The following is a 20,564-nucleotide window of genomic DNA, read 5'->3' on the forward strand; positions in this document are numbered from 1 at the left end:
TTATCTTTACGGGTCAAATTTCATATGAAAAGTACGACTTTAGTCCTCATTTCAAAGGTAAACCGTATTTTTGACATGACAGTTGACCTATACAGTTAATTAAAACGGCACGTGAGGCGTCATTTTGTACGGACTATAGGTAAGGTGCTATGCTATGTTGACTGACATACATTAATGGATTGGTTATAGACAGCTCCGGCTAAAGTCCTACTCAAATTATACCAAACTGAATTTTATTCTAAAACAATTCTATGCAATCCATTGTAGTAGGAATTTCATGTAAATCAAACGCTTCGAGAAAAGGTACGTAGTGCCCCGTCCTTTAAATTGGCTCGTCTTGGCGTCTGAATCGTAAGTACCTTTTTTGGAATTATTAGCAAAACATGATTAGTGTTTTTACTGTTTTTATAAAATTTATAGCCTAGCGCTTGGCTGCAAACAAACCTGCTGGCTTTAGCAAGTGATAATGCAGCCAAATAGAGCGCGTTTGTCTAAAAGATGACTATTCTCTCTTCAAGGTCCCATATTAAAAGTAGAGGGAAAACTGATAGAAGGTCGTTCCAGATCCTAAAATATCTTCATAAGAATGTCAAAGCTTGGTCGAACCTACGTGCCATGTTTCGAAGTACCAGGCTTGCAGATCAATGCAGGTGCCTCCAAGTACCAAGGCATTATAGTACATTAGGAGTTTACAGCGCTTGCAATGATCGATCGAACTTTGTTGTAATCTAGGTACCAGGCTGGCAGGATATACCAGGCAAACAGTTAGTTACAGTGGTACCAGGGTATTAGAAGTTTGCAGCGTTGTTAGACATGAATCGTGACAGACGCGTCGCGGTTTTGGAGTATATTTTTCAGAGGCCCGCGCGGAAAGCGATCGCGTTTGTTGTTACAGGTACCGTTAGCAAATAAATTTTTAACGCAGGTGACCAACTTCGGAGGTCCAAATTTTGCCATTTCATGTCCTTTGTGCCTCGAAGAGGACATTAATGATTTAATATCTGATACCTAAGTAATACATATAGAACCTAAGAGACAAAAACTCGTTCTCTTTGTCGTGATTGTTTGAAGAACTGGGAACCCCCGACATTATTATTCCAAGTAAACCCAAAGATTAATGGAAAGGAATATGACGAAGAGAGAGTCATTTTTTTGCTATCGCTTCCGAGTTTCGCGACAATCGACACGGCCGCGACGCAACGTTTTTCACGGGCGTCGCTGCGGATCCATCAAGCGTCGTCGCCCGACGCGGCACAGCGCCTGTATGCCTGGTGTGTGATTTATCTACTACATACCGTGACCAACTTTGGAGGTCAGATATGACCTTTTCGTTTTCTTCGTACCTCTGAGCATATTAGGTCATCAGTCACGACAGAGATAATTTCTTACACAGTATAGCGCACAGAGAGTAATTATTATTTTTTCTGCTGTCGCTTCCATGTTTCGCGACAATCGACACGGCCGTTAGCCGGCGCGACGCAACGTTTTTCACGGGCGTCGCTGCGGATCCATCACGCGACGTCGCGCGACGCGTATAGCGACTGTATGCCTAGTGTGTGATTTACGCTGCGGTTGAGTGACTGAGCACCGCTCTAAGCTTGTATTTTAGTTGTAAAGCACAAACAAGCTTTTGATTGTAGTAGATGGACGGTAGAACTTGGCCCATCCTAAAATTATTTCCCGTCGGAACTCTTGGATTTTCCGGGATAAAACGCCGCCTATGTCCTTCCCCGTGATGCAAGCTATCTTTGTACCAAATTTCATCAAAATCGGTAGAACGGATGGGCCGTGAAATGCTAGCAGACAGACAGACAGACGGACAGACAGACACACTTTCGCATTTATAATATTAAAAGTGTGGATTGATGTGGATTTTATAATGATTACAAGTAGGTATGACAAAAATTGACAGCTAACATGTCTTTTAGGCATTTCTATAAAACCGTTTTCAGTTAGCTAACAAGTAGGAAAAAGCCGCGACAGTCTAGTGATTAAGACGTCGCGTCGGCTTTCTACTCAGGTCCGGGGGTTCAATCCTGGGCACTTTCTTTTCTTTTTAATTTCTTACCAGGGCATCAGCTGTGTACGCATCACATAGCTACCAGGGCGACATAAATTGGCATCTCGCGTTTCTTTTGTCGCCGGCAGCGAGGGTTGCGAGGCGTGCGGGAGGGGGGGGGGGGAGGGGTTGGAGGGGGGAGGGGAGGCTAAGGTTGACAAATGTGCCGCTCCGAGCATCCGCGAGCGATACAATCGGTGCGTTGCTTACAGTGCTCCGTTGTAGGAAAAAAGTAGGGTTGGCGACTATCGTTACTAAGACGTTCCATTATTTTTATAATATTTTGAAAATTCAACCCCTAACGGGATTAAATAGAGGTCCGAAATTTGTGTAGTCCACATGGACGAAGTCGCGGGGATAAGCTAGTCTTAAATATATAAAAGGAAAACGTGACTGACTGATCTATCAACGCACAGCTCAAACTACTGGACGGATCAGGCTGAAATTTGGCATGCAGATAGCTTTTATGACGTAGGTATCCGCTAAGAAAGGATTTTTGAAAATTCAACCCCTAAGGGAGTGAAATAGGGGTTTGAAAGTGTGATCCACGCGGACGAAGTCGCGAGTATAAGCTAGTAAATATATAAAAGGAAAACGTGACTGACTGATCTATCAACGCACAGCTCAAACTACTGGACGGAATCGGCTGAAAATTGACATACAGATAGCTGTTATGACGTAGGCATCCGCTAAGAAAGGATTTTTGAAAATTCAACCCCTAAGGGGGTAAAATAGGAGTTTGAAATTTGTGTAGTCCACGCGGACGAAGTCGCGAGCATAAGCTAGTAAACTTATAAAGATGAAATAAATGAATCTGCCACTGGTGAATATTCTTCCTACAGTGAAGAACCAGCAAGAAGCTATGTTACTTGTAATTTAACGTCTTTAAATTGAAGAGTTGTGATGTAAAAGTGGCTCGCAAATAATATTGTAGTTGTTTTCTACATAATATAACCAAAGAAGAGAAACCCGTAGCAGCGGCTAGTATAAAACCTATTAAAAATGTATCAAACATACCTACCAACACAAATTTCATTTTCCTTATTGTCATGAGAGTCCATCGCATAAAATATTAAAATGAAAAAGCAATAAAGCGACAGCCCTGCGGCACGCGTCACTGGACCCGTCCCGGCGTGCCATTACTCACTGTCGGCCGCCATTTTCGAACCCCGCCCGCTACGCCGCTACCGCGCTACGAGCGTAGCAACGTAGCACCAGCCAACAGACAGAGATGTTCTTGTGTTTGTCTGACGCCTTGGTATTTTAAATTATTAATTAGTGCTTACTAATTATAATTAACCACCAATTATGGAAATGTGTTATATTAATAATTAATGATCCCTATGACGCAGCGGTTAGCACTACTGTGGTCTAATAAGCAAGAGGTCCCGAATTAGAATTCTTTTGGCTCAGTTCTAGTCAGGTGAAAAATCGTAACGGTATTTTATCGTTGTCAAGTTCAGTTATTGTGATATCTTTTGAAAAAAAAACCTTGCATACTACTCGAGACATAGTCATACCTTTCCCTTTCCCTTTCACTCCTTCCAGATACATGTTCCATCTATCTTTTTTCAATAACAAAATATTATGCTCTTGACTTATCTGATTACAAAAAACTGCTTTTGTATTTTATTTTGCAAAAACGTTATCATAGTAATTAATCGCCAGATAAACTTTGTCGAACCTAGTTGTCTAGTATCTTTTACGTGTTTATGGTTAGTTTTTGTATTGGGAATCTGTCAAAATGTCAAATTAATTTACATAATGTATAGGAAGTAAAAATTCTTAGTTAATTCGTTGGATAAAGTTTATCTGGCGGCTGTAAAATATGCCCTAGTCTAAATCTGTATGGTCTATGGTGATAGCTACACATTATAGTCGGTAAAAATTACACCTCACGCGCCATTTTAACTCTATGGGTCAACAGTTATGTAAAAAGTACGGTTTACCTTTAAAACAAGGACTAAAATCGTACTTTTGTCATGAAACTTGCCACAAAAAGTTAAATTGGTTATTATTTATTTGGATTTTTATAGTGCAAAACGTGTGCCTATTGTTTTTCATAAATCTCTGTTATTTAAAGTAGGGCCTCTACGAATTAAGAAGTAGGGTACCTAATTAATTCAGGGTTGCCCCCAAACCATAAATAAGTAAAAAATGAAACAAGATATTTTTTTTAGTTTTTAATGTTTTTTACACAATTCGTAGCATTCATAATGCCGACACATTTCCTTTCGACGTCCCGCCAGCGTTTGGTAATTTCATAAAAATCATACATGTTCGTTTTAACTTCATACAATATCGCCGATAATACTTATAGTACAATAAAAATATATATTTATACTATACTTCTTCCATTATACTGGAACTCCAACTTAACTCTAGCTTTAGAACCCAGCTAACTTTTTTTACCGTTTTTCAGGGCTTTGGGTTGGGCCTGTTTCACACATTTCTATTAAAGCTATAGAAAAGTAGAAATAAAACGTATGGAGTACGGTCATGTAATTTATGTAATTAATTAATAAGCTAAGCTGATTCCTAGATCCATGTTGATAATAATAATTCAGTTCTATGACACTGCTAAACTGGGCATTTATGTTTCCTATTTGACAGCTTATATTTTTAGTAATTCTAAAGAACTACCGATTTTTTGTATCCATAGTTTTTTAGTGCTCTTTAACATTCAATTTTCGTATCGTATTAAGGATATGATAGGGTCTGTGTGATATACCTACATAACGAATCAACACTCATAATATGTCAATATTTTTGAAAGTAATTTGTATAATTTACTGTCAAAAATACATGTTATCTTGACATCAAATGTCAAATAGATCTCAGTATTATGGACGAAGTATAGTAATTTGACAAGAAAAATATCGATAAAATCAATTACTTTCGGTTGAAATACGCTGCGGGCCGTGGTACTTTTTTTCGTATTAGTTTCTATATTTACAGTTCGTGACTTCCAAACTCAAGTATAATGTACATATACATAATATATAATAAAGAGAAAATCAAAATAAAATTCTTCAATTAATACATTAATAGCTAATAACTACTATTTAAGACTTTCCTCTTAATAAAATATATTACACAAGTTTTCATTAACAATAATAATAATAATTATTATAAGGGTATAAGTTCGTCAATTTAGAATGCGGTACAACGATTTGGAGTTTGCGGTAGAGTGGAGGTACAGTTGGCAAAAAAAAACCTAAAAATATTTATTTCGAATATTTTTTATCACCAAGACATTGGTCAGTCTAAGACATCGTAATAAAAAGGTAAGGCCTATATTAAAATTGGTAAGCAGTCTTATGCTTATGAGAACACTAGCTTTTTCCCGCGACTCGTCCGCGTGATGTTATTTGTTAGCCTATAGCACTCGGAGATAATATAGCTATAATATGAAAGAATTCTCAGAATCGGTTCATAGTTCCTGATATTATCCCCTATATCCAAACTTTACCTCTTTATAATATTAGTGTAGATAATTTTCAGGGTAAATTTATAGTAAAATAGTAAAAACTTTCTTAAAGAAATGCGGTGTTTACAAATTGTCAAAAAAAAATCCTCCTCCTCAGGCGTAAACTCCAAGAGTACGCAACGAACGCTAACTTTAATAGTAACAAAGTCCGGTAATTTTTTTCATAGTCGAAATCAATTTTAATACTGAATAATAATCATTGAAAACTAAACGGTTTATACATAGAACGATTTATTGTTGTTTATTTATTTACAAAAGTTAACAAATATATTTCTAAAAAAACTTTTTTTATGCGATGTGTTTGTTTCTGTTGACGCTACTGCAGCAGCAGGTGCAGTAACATTAGATCAAAAATTAGTAAGAATTTTGAATTAAAACTTAATTTTTTTTTAGTTTAGAATTTGTAGAACAAAATGAAATTTACGAACATGGTACAATAGTGTAAAAGGTGAATCCAAATTATTCGGGTATATCCGAATAAATATAATTGTTGTATCGCATAGCATGTTACATTATCAAACCTCAATAGCTCAACCGGTATAGGAGTGGACTGAAAATCGAAAGGTCGACGGTTCAAACCCCGCCCGTTGCACTATTGTCGTACCTACTCCTAGCACAAGCCTGACGCTTAATTGGAGAGGAAAGGGGAATATTAGTCATTTAACATGGCTAATATTCTTTTAAAAAAAAAAACCACAGATAATGTAATTTATGTATAACAATTTTAGATATAAGTCCAGAAAAAAATCTGCAATTCATCAGAAGTGGGAAAGCATTTTTTTTAATTTTAGTCATACGATATTGACCAAGATTTATTATGTGGATTCACCTATATAAGTCACTAATATAAAAACAACCACATCGCATTTACAAAGAATCGTGGTTATTATAGTTCCTTTATCTCACAAAGTCCGTTAGGTTGTGTTTATCTGCATGCACCTTGCGTATTGTATTAATACAGTGTAAATACATACAGTAAGGCGACGCCCTTGAAGTTTGCGGACTGACCTTGCTTTACGGACATAGCACCTATAATATACTTGAACGACTGATCCGCTACTAGGCCAAATAATGATAATTAAATGTACGCCCCGAGGGGGCGTACCCCTCTGACTTCTCAGGATTCTCTGTCTATAGTCCGTTTTTTCCTTATCTTGAAGAAAAGATAATCAAGTAGCTGAAATGCGCACTATACGCGGCCCATACGACCTTGTTACCGCGAACCGACAATGAAATCAGGATACGAGTGAAAAACCTAACTCCAGAAGGTCTCAAACGCCGGTCAAATCACGTCGCTTTCGCGTTTCCTCGAGAAGATTTTAGCCATTTCTTTATCTTTTAGCAAACTAAGGAAAAAGCAACTATACCTAAACGTCTACGTCGATGACGTCGACCGACTGTACGAAGTAACTCTTAAGTAAGCCGTCTAGATAGAGTAATAATGCGGTAAGGGAGCGACCCGAGACGGCCCCAGTAATTCCGGGACCTATATTGAAGGGTCATTGTGGTCGTCATTCACCACAAGATCAAAGGCGTTGGACTACTGTATCTCTCCTTACACTGTGGCTGAACGGACTTCCTGAGGTAGTATTTATACTAGTATAAAGCTTGCCCCGGAAAACTTTAACTATTACGAAGCTAACGGTTAGCTATTTAATACCAATTTCATCAAATTTCAAAAGCTCCATTCGTATACTTGGCTTAAGGCTGGTAATATACATATTATTACCCTTGAATTATCCAAAGGACTTAACGTACTTAGACTAATGGAATAAAACAGATGGAGCATCGCACTGCTAAGAAACAAAATACACAATGAGATGCCGGTGGAAAAATGTCTGAAAAACTTGCATTTGGGATGCTTATGTACCTACTGATTATATAGAAAATAGAAATGTATGGAGCGATTCTAAGATGCGCAACCGTGACGTCCTGTGTCGGTCTCCATAATTTTTTATATAAATCAGTGTGCACTTAATGTTAAGACAATGATATTGAAGTATGAGTATGAAACAACGCAAGCGTTTGAGTCGTATTCTCCGATGTCATTGGAGACTTTGCACATGACGCTATTTTGATTCACAGTTGAACAGCGTTAGACGCAACTAAACAAGTTACCAAAACGAAACAGGTATAACCTGTATACATTGTTTTGACAAATACAGTTTACAGCGCAGTTGAGAGTGCCTGAAAATGTTGTCATATGCAAAGACACAAGATTGCGCGATGTAACGCTATGAGTATGAAACAAACATAACAGACTTCGCTTTGTATGCGAGAGCTCCATCTATTTCTTTCCTTTAGTCTTTGTTAAAATATTTCGATTTTTTTATATATTTGGTTCCGTGGTACATGATCACTATTAAATATAAAATACAGAATAACAAAATAGTGAAAAAAAACAGTGCACATTTTTTTCATCATACAATCCCACGGAACTTGAACGCTGAAAAGCGCGCCAAATGTAACTGTCAAAATGACGTTTGACATAATTCTAAGCGCGCATTGATTTATTTTCGTTGATGTTATTTCAATGTTTATAAAATATAATCGTTTAGTTGGTCATAATATTAAAAGTTAAAACCAATATTGTAGTTTTTCTTTTTATTGTCTTAAAAAATTGAGTATTTTTAATATCGTATACAATTATGTATTTAAGATGCATTTTTGTTTTTTTTACCAATTACTTATTTGAAACAACATCGTTGTAAAATTTCTTGACCGATCAATATATTTTATAATTTAATCGGCGAATGTACTATTTTTATTACATTTGACGCGTTTAGAGTCGATCATTATCTCGTATCTCTTTAATTGTATACATTCGTTTCGATTTTTTAAATTCTACCCTCATTTGTAGCTATTATTAGCCGTCGATTCCAGAACCTACTTTCAGACTAGAGTTCTAAAATTTGCGTTTACTCACGGTAAATTGGATATCTATCTTAGCGATGGGGGATTGTTACAAAAACAATTGAATGAAATGAATAATTGAACAATCGATTGTCGATATATTCGTCTTCAAAAAAAATAATCGAACAAAAATTGGCAGTCGATTGTTTAATTTTTTGATTGTTGTTGTGAGTCTACGTGCGCTATGTAACAATTGAACAATCGAAAACAATCCATTGTTTTTCGATTGTTCAATTATTATTCGATTGTTATTGAATCAACAAATCCGATAGTTAGATAGTTAATCCAATCCCATCGCTATTCTATCTACACAAAAGTGTTGACCGTGACAGTCAAAGGCCAAATTGATGCATTTTGTCTTCGATTAGCAAGTTTTAACAGCGGAACGTAGAACTCTGAACTCCGAACTCTGGCAGTGGTATCGACGCCTTAGCTGCGTGATTGTTCTCAGCATTTATGTTCTCGTGTGTAGAAGGCAATGTCAGGTATCAAGACATAAAATAGAGCTTATAATCTCATCGCATATCAACAGTGTAAAATATCATTTAATTTATCGTATACATCGGTTACAAATTGTGCTATATTATGAACACCAAGGCAGGGTGAAACTACACTCGCGGGCATAAAAATCGACTCAGATTTAGAAAAAGTTTTCGTATGAAAGTTAGACCGTTAAGAGCATTTTGAAGCTGATTATTCGTTACTTTTTATTAACTATACTGAAAATGCAATAATTGAAGTTTATTTCGCAGTATATTCTGAGTCGATTTTGTTTCTCGTAAGTTTATAATATTATATAATATGATACCCAATAATAAATATATATACTATACAATGTAATTCAAAGATATGTACGTTATTTGCCTGTAAAGCAAAATTGCAAAACTGTTGTTTTCTTTTTTTTATTAATAGATTCATTGTGAAATTGACATTTATTTACTATACGTAATTTTTTGAGCTTTTTCCATCATTGTAATAAACTAAATGACAGCGATATTGAAAATAAAGAATAGTACTTACTTACAGTAGTTCAAAAATAAAGGTTACCGCACATGGTAAGGCCATATCCCTCGGCCTTACTATTTCGGCCTCGGCTTTCGGTTAAAGTCTCTAATTAATAACATTGATGGTTTTTTGGCCAAGTTCGTATATAATATGCCTCAATAATAATAATATAGGTATTTCACAAAACTCAAATCTAAGTGATCTATTAAATAGACAACGTCTTTACAAAAAAATATTTAAAAAAAAACCAAAATTTCTGCATCATTGTCGCCTGCGCTCCCAGTCCTTCCAGTGATAGGTACAACTTACAACTAATCAATTATTTATTTATATTTACGTAATAACAATACACAATTAGCTATAAATATTTATACGATAACTATATCAAACCATTTTTTTATTGTTACATTCATCAACTTTGCTCCTATAGTTCCGAGTGATAAAAACTGCTTCATTTTATTTATAATAGGTGATTGCACCAGGTTTTTTTAATATACAGCGTCCGTATTCACTTCGCGTTTTACATTTACATTTAATTTAATCATTAAAGTTGACTTTAAATCTTAATTTAGGAGATCGTATACTGTTTCAAATATTACAAAATGTTTCGCGTTATGTACATTTAGCATCGTTCTCCTGTTTGTTCGTATCACGTGTGCGCAAAGGCGAGGCCGAGTTTCGGCGCGGGCGGTGCCAGCCTGCCAGGGGTCTCCTTTCCAGCCTAGGCTCTCGCGGGGTGAGGCCGCACGATGGATTTTTATTCATATCTGGAAAAGAAATTTAGTATATTAGTTAGAGATTATAGACGAACTAATTTAACAATTATTATTTGAAAAACTTTGATAAATAAAAAAATTAATGCACGTAAACCTTTACATATTTAATAGTTATGTGTCATGAATTCATGATTCACTCGAAGTCATTTCATGACTACAACTTGGGTATTGTGTTTACAGTACGCGGCAGAAAGTAATGTACATCGATCTTTAGAAGGAAATAGCAGTTTTATAGAGCATTGTCTCTGTCGTTGAAACGACAAAACGTCATTTAGGTATGAGTGACAGAGACAACGCTCTACAAAGCCGAAATCTCACTCTAATGGCCGATGTACATTACTTTCTGCCGCGTACTGTACTGTGGTTGTGACTCGTAATGTAAGTAGGTATACCGCGTGGCAGCAACTTACGGGAACTTACTTAACTGACAGATCGACGCAGATATTTTTACTGTCATTTAGGAACTGTAAGTTCATGCTAGATGAAATTAATACTTACTAGTGAATGGGTTTAAAGATCTCCATTCTATATTTTGTAGTCCACGGTGGCATCTAGTAACTATGTCATGTCATGATACCCGTTTTGTTTTGTCATGATACTTACCGCTCGGCTTGTTGTTGCCTATGTTTGTGGCAGTCGCGTGCGCGTCTTGGGCGAGTGCGGACGTGTTAAATGCAGAGTTAGTCATTGTAATACTTACATTTACAAATGCACGGATTAAAGATCTGCAGTCTATCTATTTTGTAGTCAACGGTGGCATCTAATAACTATGTCATGTCATGATACCTACCCGTTTTGTTTTGTCATGATACTTACCGCTCAGCTTTTTGTTGCCTTTGTGGCAGTCACGTGCGCGTCTTGGGCGAGTGCGGACGTGTTAAATGCAGAGTTAGTCATAGTAATACTTACATTTACAAGTGCATGGATTAAAGATGATGGCCGTAGTATTCGGCGGGGTAGTGCGCGTAGCCCTGGTGGAATGCGGGGTCCGTGGGAGGCCTATGCATCATCTGCTGGCCGTCCATCATGTAGCCCATGGTGGCTTCGGGGCTGTAGGCGCCGCTGGGGCCGGCGTGGGGGAACACTGCGGGGTAGAACACTGCACGGTTAATTAGGACTGCTCTTGGTACTCGTTGTACATGGAAATATTTTATTAAATAACTAGCCGATTGATGCACGCGACTTCATCCGCGTGGAATTCGTTTTTTTTTATCCCGTGGGAACTCTTTGATTTTTCCGGGATAAAAAGTAGCCTATGTCACTCTACAGGTCTTTATTTATACCATTGCAAAAAAATCACGTCAATCCGTTGCACCGTTGCGACGTGATTGAAGGACAAATCAACGAACCAACCAATAAGGGTACTGATACCACCCTGGTATATTTCTTTCTATATCTACTAGGGTGGTAGATGGTTAAAGATGCAACCGTAATCTTAAAAACTATCAGTTCGCTTATATCTCTCCAGATATAAGCGAATTGGAAACGGGCTAACTCAGAAAGATTTTGGTTGTTCTTATCCCTAATCGATGTTTACATGGCATAATGCTAAAACGCTTGAACTACGTAGGTAATAGAATAATATTAAATACCTATTATAATATGTAGTACAAGAAACAGCAAGCACTTACAACCACAGTTCAGTAACTTAACATGGGAAATTGGATGGAAGAATGCCTAGTCTAAATATATAAAAGGAAAAGGTGACTGACTGACACTGATTGACTGATCTATCAACGCACAGCTTAAACTACTGGACGGATCGGGCTGAAATTAGGAATGCAGATAATATTTTGACGTAGGCATCCGCTAAGAAAAGATTTTTGAAAATTCAACCCCTAAGGGGCTGAAATAGTGGTTTGAAATTTGTGTAGTCCGCGCGGACGAATTCGCGAGCATAAGTTAGTAACAATATAATTTCTTTGGAGACCTAAAAGAGAAACCTGTCTATCCCATAACTGTAAAAAGGGACATTATAGACAATACAAACGCATAAAAAAACCCGAACAACAGTTTGAATGATACGATTTCCTGATACACCGCTATTGTATAAACTTGCTCAGCAAATACCGTAATAGTGCTGACTCCATAATGACTTTACTTCATAGTTGTTAAGAAAAAAAGCATCTAAAAACCGGCGCTCTTCATTGTGAAGTCGCGCATAGAGGCTCAATTTTACCACAGAACTGTTATGCCTTCCGCAATATATCCACGGGTATTATCAATCGTAAACTAATGGTGTTCTTCCATTATTGACGCAGATTTCCGTCTTCCTTGAGGGGTCTTTAGGGTCAACACAGACGGCCTACATTTGGACTTCAAGCCGACTGCTAATTTGTAGTTTGGATGCGGCTCCAATGCAGTTGACAAAACTGACAGCTGAGTTGCTGGCAGACTAAGTAGACCGTGTGCAGTTATACAATGAACTAAAAGCTTAATTTGCTATAATTGGCTGAAACAGATCAAATCTGTATGGTGCGACATGCACCGCCCGCCCTCCTACTGCTAAACATGCAGGGAAAACCACATACAACTACACATCGTGCTTCTATAAAGCGTGTGCAGTTAGTCGGCATGGTAGATTCAACTGGTATGATAATGGAGGTGGAAAAAGGCCATAGGGATTCCTCAATAGCTAACACCGAGTTTGGGCCCGTTTCACTTGTCTCAGCGAGTCTTTTGGAAAAATATTGTGACTATAATCTTGAGCATAGGTACTTTACTTTCAGGACGGGCGTTTGTATTGCGTGATTATTCTATGATTCTTTTGTATGAGTGGGAGAAGCGTCATCTGGGGTGACCACCACAAAACTATAATTTATACTAAAGCAGATAAAGAAGCAGTGTGACAGACCAATCGGACAGAATTACGGCACATTTCACGACAGTGAAGGTAACAAAACGTCAACGCTTCTGGTATAAGCATCAAAACTGAGAGTTTCCTCATTCTAGTTCACTCTGACGATCGGTCAAAAGTCGACGGTTTGCGAGAGCCCTTATGGTATTCTCCCATTATTGACGCCGATTTCCGTCCTGCTCCGTGGGGCCTTTATGGCGGCACGCGCCATTGCACCGATCGGCACAAACACGGACTAATGTTGTGATCCAAATCACTTTTGAGAGTAAGCTCTTTTTTTGGAAACCTAATCTAAATATATAAAAGAGAAATACCACTCACTCACTCACTGACTAATCACGAAATCTCAGGAACTATAAAGCCTACAAACTTGGAATTTGGAAGGTAGGTTCTTTCTAGCACGTAGGTGTGAGCTAAGAAACGGTTCTGAAAAATTCCACCCCTAAGGGTGGGAAAGAGGGGGTCGAAGTTTGTATGAAAGTCCTATGTTTTTGAAGTTAGAGACGTGAAAGTGGACATTTAGGTATTCTGGAGTCCGTGCCTTAAGGTGAGACGGATTGAGTTGGTAAGTGAGGCCTTTTGCAGCGGGAAAATTTCAGAAACCAGAAATTTTACGCGGACGAAGTCGCGGGCAACTGCTAGTAATGGTATAGTTTCGATAAAATAATAATTAATGCTTGAACGTCAAGCGGATTTTACCACATACACTACTACAGCATTACGCAAGGCGATGGCAATTCCCTTTTTTGGGACAGTTTTGAGCACACACAGACACGCATTCGGGTTTTTATCATAATTCCACGGTTTGAGTGACAGAGACAACGCTGTACAAAGCCGAAATGTCATTCTAATGGCCGAAGTACATTACTTTCTGTCGCGTACTGTACTAGGTTAAGGAAGCAGTAGAAAAAGAATAAAAACAATCAGTCTAATAAACACAGCATTACGTTTTTTGCCGATTAAAGACTACTTCATCCGGAGCGGAGCAATTCGAAAAAGTGCCACTTTTTTCCGTTTTCCTTTTTCTTTTAACAGAGTTACAACGCTTTTCCAGTGCAGCGGAATATTAATGCGTTCTGCACAACAATCGCCGCGAGCGCTACGGAATCTTACTTTTTTAGGGTTCCCCTGTGAAAAGGTAAAATTAGACATCTCTCTACTGTAGTGTAGGTAGATTTTATTATTATGTGCTAGTGCTAGTTTTTCAGTAATACAAAGTCTGCTAATCTTTCAACTCTTTACCAAGGCTGGGTTGTTGAATTTGTTAGAGTATTCTATAATGATTTCGAAATTTAAAATGACCTATAGCTAAAACCGTAATTCTTTAAAAGATCTTCAGCCGTTCGATACAACGATAAATCATTTTAAACTGAAAATGCATCATTTCTGAAAAAGAAATCAATTGAACTCCGTATAACGCGTAAAATTTTCCGCTACGCGCGAAATATTCACGTTTTGTGTCAAATTTCATGTCAAAAGTACGATTTTAGTCCTAATTTTAAAGGTGAACCCACGGATCTATGCTTAGTATAGAGAGAGTGGTAAGCACTGTGGTCTTATTAGTGGGAGGACCCGGGTTCGATTCCTGGCAGGGGTTTGGAATTTTATAATTTCTAAATTTCTGGTCTGGTCTGGTGAAAGTCTTCGATCGTGGCTAGTTACCACCCTACCGGCAAAGCCGTGGCAACCAAAGGGGTGTGGGTTTAATAAAAACAGCCATACCCCTTCCAGGTTAACCCGCTTCCATCTTAGACTGTATCATCACTTACCACCAGGTGAGATTGCAGTCGAGGGCTAACTTGTACCTATCTTAATAAAAATAAAATAAAATGGCTAAACTCTAGATAAAGGTTATGGTAAAATGTAGCACTGATAAGGTTTTTTACGCACGTCATACGTATTTTAATACGCACATCAAAATCATCTAGTATAAAAAAAATGGTTTGGAAATATGTACCACGTTTTTGGCAGTGAAAAGTTTCAGTCGTAATAATGGGGGGGGGGGGGGGGGGAGCAGCTGTTTTGTTAACTATTTACGTCAACTCTAGGGAACGCGTTTTGTCGCAAAAAGTTACTCTACTATTCACCCAATAGCCAATAGCCACCGACTCACCTGTCGTCACACATATAAAGGCACGCACACACGCGCGACCCGCTAATGAATTCATTATAAGAGCATAAGTAAATTGCCCTCTGATGCGTCGCCATTACCGCGCGAGACTGTAAATTACAATTCGTGCAGCCGACTATTTCCAACCAATCGTTTATCCGGCTTTTCGCGGATTAAACTGACGCGAGCAGTATATTAAAAACTGTAATTATGGCGTCACACTTGCGATATCCGACATGCCGCACGAAAATAAGTTGCTGTAGCTTTTGTGACAAGAAACTTCAGAAATAAAAGATTTTTGATAAAATAAACTTTTTTACAAGAGCTTTTCAAATGAATCTACCATTGGTTTGGAACGCTCTTTTAAGCGTGAAAACCAGCAAGAAAAGGGTGATATAACTTACAACAATTTACGTTTATCCATTCACTTAATCATTGACCTATGATTGGTGCATTGTGCTCGGTGTGGCACTACTGAAAGCCATAAAGCAAAATAAGAGAAGAGCTATGATTGCTTCTGTAAAAAGCTAATGATTTTAACCCGTGCAATTGGGTTGAAATATCGACAAATAAAAACTTCAAATTAATCGTGGTATGTACCCGTTCTCTACATTAAAATATGTCGATTTTATCTATGTCTGTCGTAATTGCTCGGAATCTAAAAGATAAGAAGTCGTAAAACAAAATGTGTGGTGAGGCTAAACATTGTGTTATTGGCTTATTAGTGTGCGTAATGATGATTGGCGGAGAGTGCATCAAAGGAAATGCGTTCGGAAACACGCGAATTCCCGCGTGAGAGTTTCTCGCAAATGGAAGGAAGGGGAAAATATAATTAACTAGATGATGCCCGCGACTTCGTCCACGTGGATTTAGGTTTTTAAAAATCCCGTGGGAACTCTTTAATTTTCCGGGATCAAAAGTAGCCTATGTCCTTCCCCGGGATGCAAGGTATCTAACACATGCTACTTTTAGCATAGAAAATCAAAGAGCTCCCAAGTCTCACGGGGTTTTTAAAATTTAAATCCATAAGGATGAAGTTTTAAACTAGTTTAATCCCCGTGACTTTATCCCAGCATTTAAATTATAAAATAAGTATCCCTTCTAAGCGTATGTTTATTATACGTGTCATACTAGCTATCTGCATGCCAAATTTCAGCCCGATCCGTCCAGTAGTTTGAGCTGTGCGTTGATAAATCAGTCAGTTAGTCCATTTTTTATATTTATATTGGCAAGTAGGTAATTATTTTATGCAAACGGAGTTGCCTGTATTAGGGGAATGGGGAACAAACACTTTTCCCACAAAAAAAAGGCATATTGAAGCCAAAAAACACACTACTTGTTCAGGCCGATAGATATACGCACCAGGAATACATAAACAGCGAGGCGATTGGAAAAGCTGTTGGCTCGCTTGACCACAGGAAATGCGGTGGCCATTTTCTTCAGCCGATTGCCAAAACAATTTTCCATCTACCCTCCCTTTTGCCATTTTCCGTCGTCGGCAAACTTGGCGGCTTCCGGTGGGAATATTTAGAATTCTGCCCCTACTTTACGTGCCTGCCTCAGAGACTGCCAAAAGTCTCTCTTGTACTTAAGACAATGAGCGAAACAATTTTCTGCAGAACTTTATGCAGTCTGTATGGCTTTCCGTTTTTTATTTATCGTGGCTTTTGAAATGATGAAATTCTGCCCATTACAAACAGCAATATTTTCTGACTCTTTTGGGATTTCTATCTGTTTCACAATATAGGCAATATTGCTGTAGCTTTCTTCTTTCTAACATGAAAGTAAGATATCACATAGTACTCGCTTCTGTACATAAAACTCGCATTGTTCCAATGGAATATGACCTCTTACCAGATTCTTACTAAATTATAATTACCTGATAGTACATGGAGCCCCATTGGTCAGAGCCATTCTCAAAATCATGAATTTCACCGTCATCATCATATGATGCTGATGACCGGCACACTACTGAGCACAAATCTTGTCTCAAAATGAGAAGGGGTTGGCCATAGTCTACCACGATGGCTAAAGGCAGATTTTAGCCTAACATTTAGTAGAAACATTTTCATTGCTGGTTTTTACTAAAAATGTTTTCAAGACTATCCAGCCTTGATGCCTTTATTCCCGTACAATATCCCGTAGGAATATTACCTCTCACTAAATCATAGTTTCCTGGTACGTGGAGCCCCATCGGCCGGGCTTGTTATTGTTTCCTGCGCCCCCGGAGTCTTGGAGCGCCGGAGACACGCACCACTTGCGACGAGAATGGGAGTTTTTCTCATTTTTTTCATGTGGGAGAAACTAATTTAGTTGGTAATTTTTTTATCTACCTTTTTATACTACCTACTCCCTCCCTTTCTATATTTAAAGTGGCGCAGTGATGTGCGCTGTGGTCTTTTGTTTAGGAGGCCTCGGGTTCGATTCCCTGCAGGGGCAATTTGGGAATTCATATTATAAAATTGTCTCTGTTCTGGTCTGTTCTGGTGGAAGGATTACCGCGGCTAGTTACCACTCTACCGGCAAGGCCGTGCCGCCTAGCGATTTAGCGTTCCGGTACGATGCCGTGAAGAAACCGATCATGAGTATGGGTTTATTAAAACTGCCTTAGATACATCTTCCAAGTTACGAGCCCGTTTTCATCTTAGACTGCATCATCGCTTACCACCAGGTGAGATTGCAGTCAAGGGCTATACTAACTTGTATCAGAATAAAAAATATATATCTCTTTCTTCTTCTTCTTAATATATTATGACTAAGTAAAAAAGGAAGCGAAGGGTTTTGTACGCGACATCGGCCGTCGCCTAGCCCTAAGGGAATGAGGTTGCGAACCGCGCTCTGGGGCCTACCTGGTCCAAAGATTCACCCATTCAGCGTGGCAATGGTGCCAGCTTGATGGGCACCTTTAGCCCAGGGGCAACCAGGGGTGGACTTTTTGACGACGTGGTTAGTTAGAAAGGTTTATTTCAGTATGTATGTTATTGAGTTTAATCTACTTTGTAATATTTTATGGGTTAAATCCATATGGGTTTTATGGGTTTATGTTGATATTTTAAATTCAATGTCAAAGAATTTAGGCATTTTGTAGCTCTTAATAAAATTTTACCGACTAAAAACATCATTAAAAAAACTATGTAAAACTTACAGAATTGTATTTTCTGTGGTAAAACCTATTTTATACACACAATAGTTGTGTGAATTTAATATAAAAAGTTTGAAATGTTTTTGTTTCTTAACCAGCGCATGAAGTAATCGCGTGACTTAAGCAAGATACAACTATTCAAAGAACATGAGAGTTATTGGTTACGGAAATATTTTCCATCGGCCAAGCGTGAAATTATATTAACAATATTACGGGTAAACATAATATACTACCTTAGCCGTCCCGGCTTTGCTCGATTGAAATTTCTGCAAATCCATTCTGCCCACAGAATGAAACGTAAACCCCTAGGTTTACGTAATTGTAGAAAATGTACATGCAAAACTTCAAGTTCAAGAAGCAAGTTACATATAAAACTTCAATTCCAGTATATTTTTTCGAATGCGTTCGTTAAAATCACGAATTTTGTTTTTAACAAAAACAATTCCCTATAACGCAGAGAAATAGGTACAAGCTTGTAATTCCTTAATTGTAACAGTCCATAAAACGGAAGAAACTCCATGGGTAGAGAAAAAAGGACGTCGCAAAAAGGGCTTACTCTAGCAAACGGACGCAAGAAGGGTAAACAGTTGTAGGTATTCATAGTTCTTAAAAATATCATTAATGTTATTTTTCGCGATAGTATAATTCAGATCAAAGTCAGAAAATTGAGGCACAAAGAAAACTTCACTTCAATTATATTTTTTCTAATGTACTTGTTAAAATTACCAATTTTGTTTTCAACAAAAACAATTCCCGATGGCCGCAGAAAAAATACAAGCAACGCAACTTCTATTCCGTAATTGTAACAGTCCATAAAACGGTAAAAATTCCAGGGGTAGAGAAAAAAGGACGTCGCAAAAAGGGCTTACTCTCGCAAACGGACGCAAGAAGGGTAAAAAAGAATAATGTAGGAATTCGTTGACCCGTCCCCGGCCATCCATCACGGCCCCCGACAATCGGCCCCTATCTGATGTGTGGGTACTCGCCTGGCGGGATTAGATCGCCTTTGTCTCTTCCTACGATATCTTGGAATTGGAACAGTATTACGTATTAATATAGGTCTTAGACGAACTTTTTTTTTCATGAAAATATTACAATAAAACTTAAAGCCAGCCTTATCTAATTTCAATACAAATCATACCCACGAGGAATGGTGCCAAGAATACTGGCTGCATTTCCACGCTGGACAGCCAGGCTGATCCGTTGCGCAAAAAATGAGCCAGCCCTTCTGTCACCAGATGAGGCTATTAATCGCGGTGAAATGTGTCGTAAAAATTTTTAGCACTAAGACTCCATGGCCCCAGGGTCTCCACGGCAAACGGAACAAAAATTTAACTCTCGATAAGAGAGGCATACTTGCGCCGCTTGCCGTTTTTGCCTGTTGCCCTAATATTTAGGTATTTTGTTGTATTTTTTTAAATTCTGCTACAATTGCCCTTGACTGCGATCTCGCCGATAAAGCAATCTAAGATGGAAGCGGGCAAACTTGAAAGGGGTATGGCAGTTTCATTAAATCCAGTCAGTACCCCTGATCAGTTTCTACACGGCATCGGACCGGAACGCTATATCGGTTGGCGGCGCGGCATTGTCAGTAGAGTGGTAACTAGCCACGGCCGAAGCCTCCCAACAGACCTAACCAGAGACAATTTAAAAAATGCAAATTCCAAAATAACTCCTGCACTACCGGGAATCCAACCCAAGAATCAACCCCTCCCACTTATAAGATCACAGCTCTCGCCACTGCGCCAGGGAGGTCATCAAAAGGTACCTAAAGTAATATCATATATATTATATATCAATACTTAGGTCAAAATCAATTTAATAGACTGCGACTTCGATGCATGTCGTCATAGACCGTACCATTTTTTGGTTTACCCCACCAGACCCACATTAAAAACATCGACCTGGCCTCCCTGTGTGCATCACGAACATACCTACATACATACATATTAAAAGGATGGGTCATGAAAAGGTAATACAGACACACTTTCACATAATCTCTATATATAAAAATGAATCGCTAAATGTGTTGCTGATCGCAAATCTCGAGACCAGCTGAACCGATTTCGCTAATTCTTTTTTTATAATATTCCTTGAAGTACGGGGATGGTTCTTAGGGAGAGAAAAATTTAAAAAATTGCCTGAAAAAGAATCGACTGTTAGGCGGTACGAAGTTCGCCGTGGCAGCTAGTTTATAATATTAAATAGTTGT

General features: G+C 38.3%; 1 protein-coding gene across 1 annotated transcript in view; it reads right to left on the bottom strand.

The window, feature by feature from the left end:
- Positions 1-4,229: 4,229 nt before the first annotated feature.
- The window catches only part of hth (Meis homeobox homothorax), a 527,706-nt gene continuing 511,371 nt past the window's right edge, over positions 4,230-20,564 (bottom strand). Inside the window, exons 13-14 of the mRNA XM_034978385.2 lie at positions 11,153-11,342; positions 4,230-10,234 (exon numbers count right to left, since the gene is read on the bottom strand). Of these exons, the coding sequence (XP_034834276.1) occupies positions 11,170-11,342 (173 nt within the window). The 3' untranslated portion in view covers positions 4,230-10,234; positions 11,153-11,169. The remainder of the gene's footprint in view (positions 10,235-11,152; positions 11,343-20,564) is intronic.

Source organism: Maniola hyperantus, chromosome 18 (assembly GCF_902806685.2).
Source record: "Maniola hyperantus chromosome 18, iAphHyp1.2, whole genome shotgun sequence".
Classification (NCBI taxonomy): domain Eukaryota; kingdom Metazoa; phylum Arthropoda; class Insecta; order Lepidoptera; family Nymphalidae; genus Maniola; species Maniola hyperantus.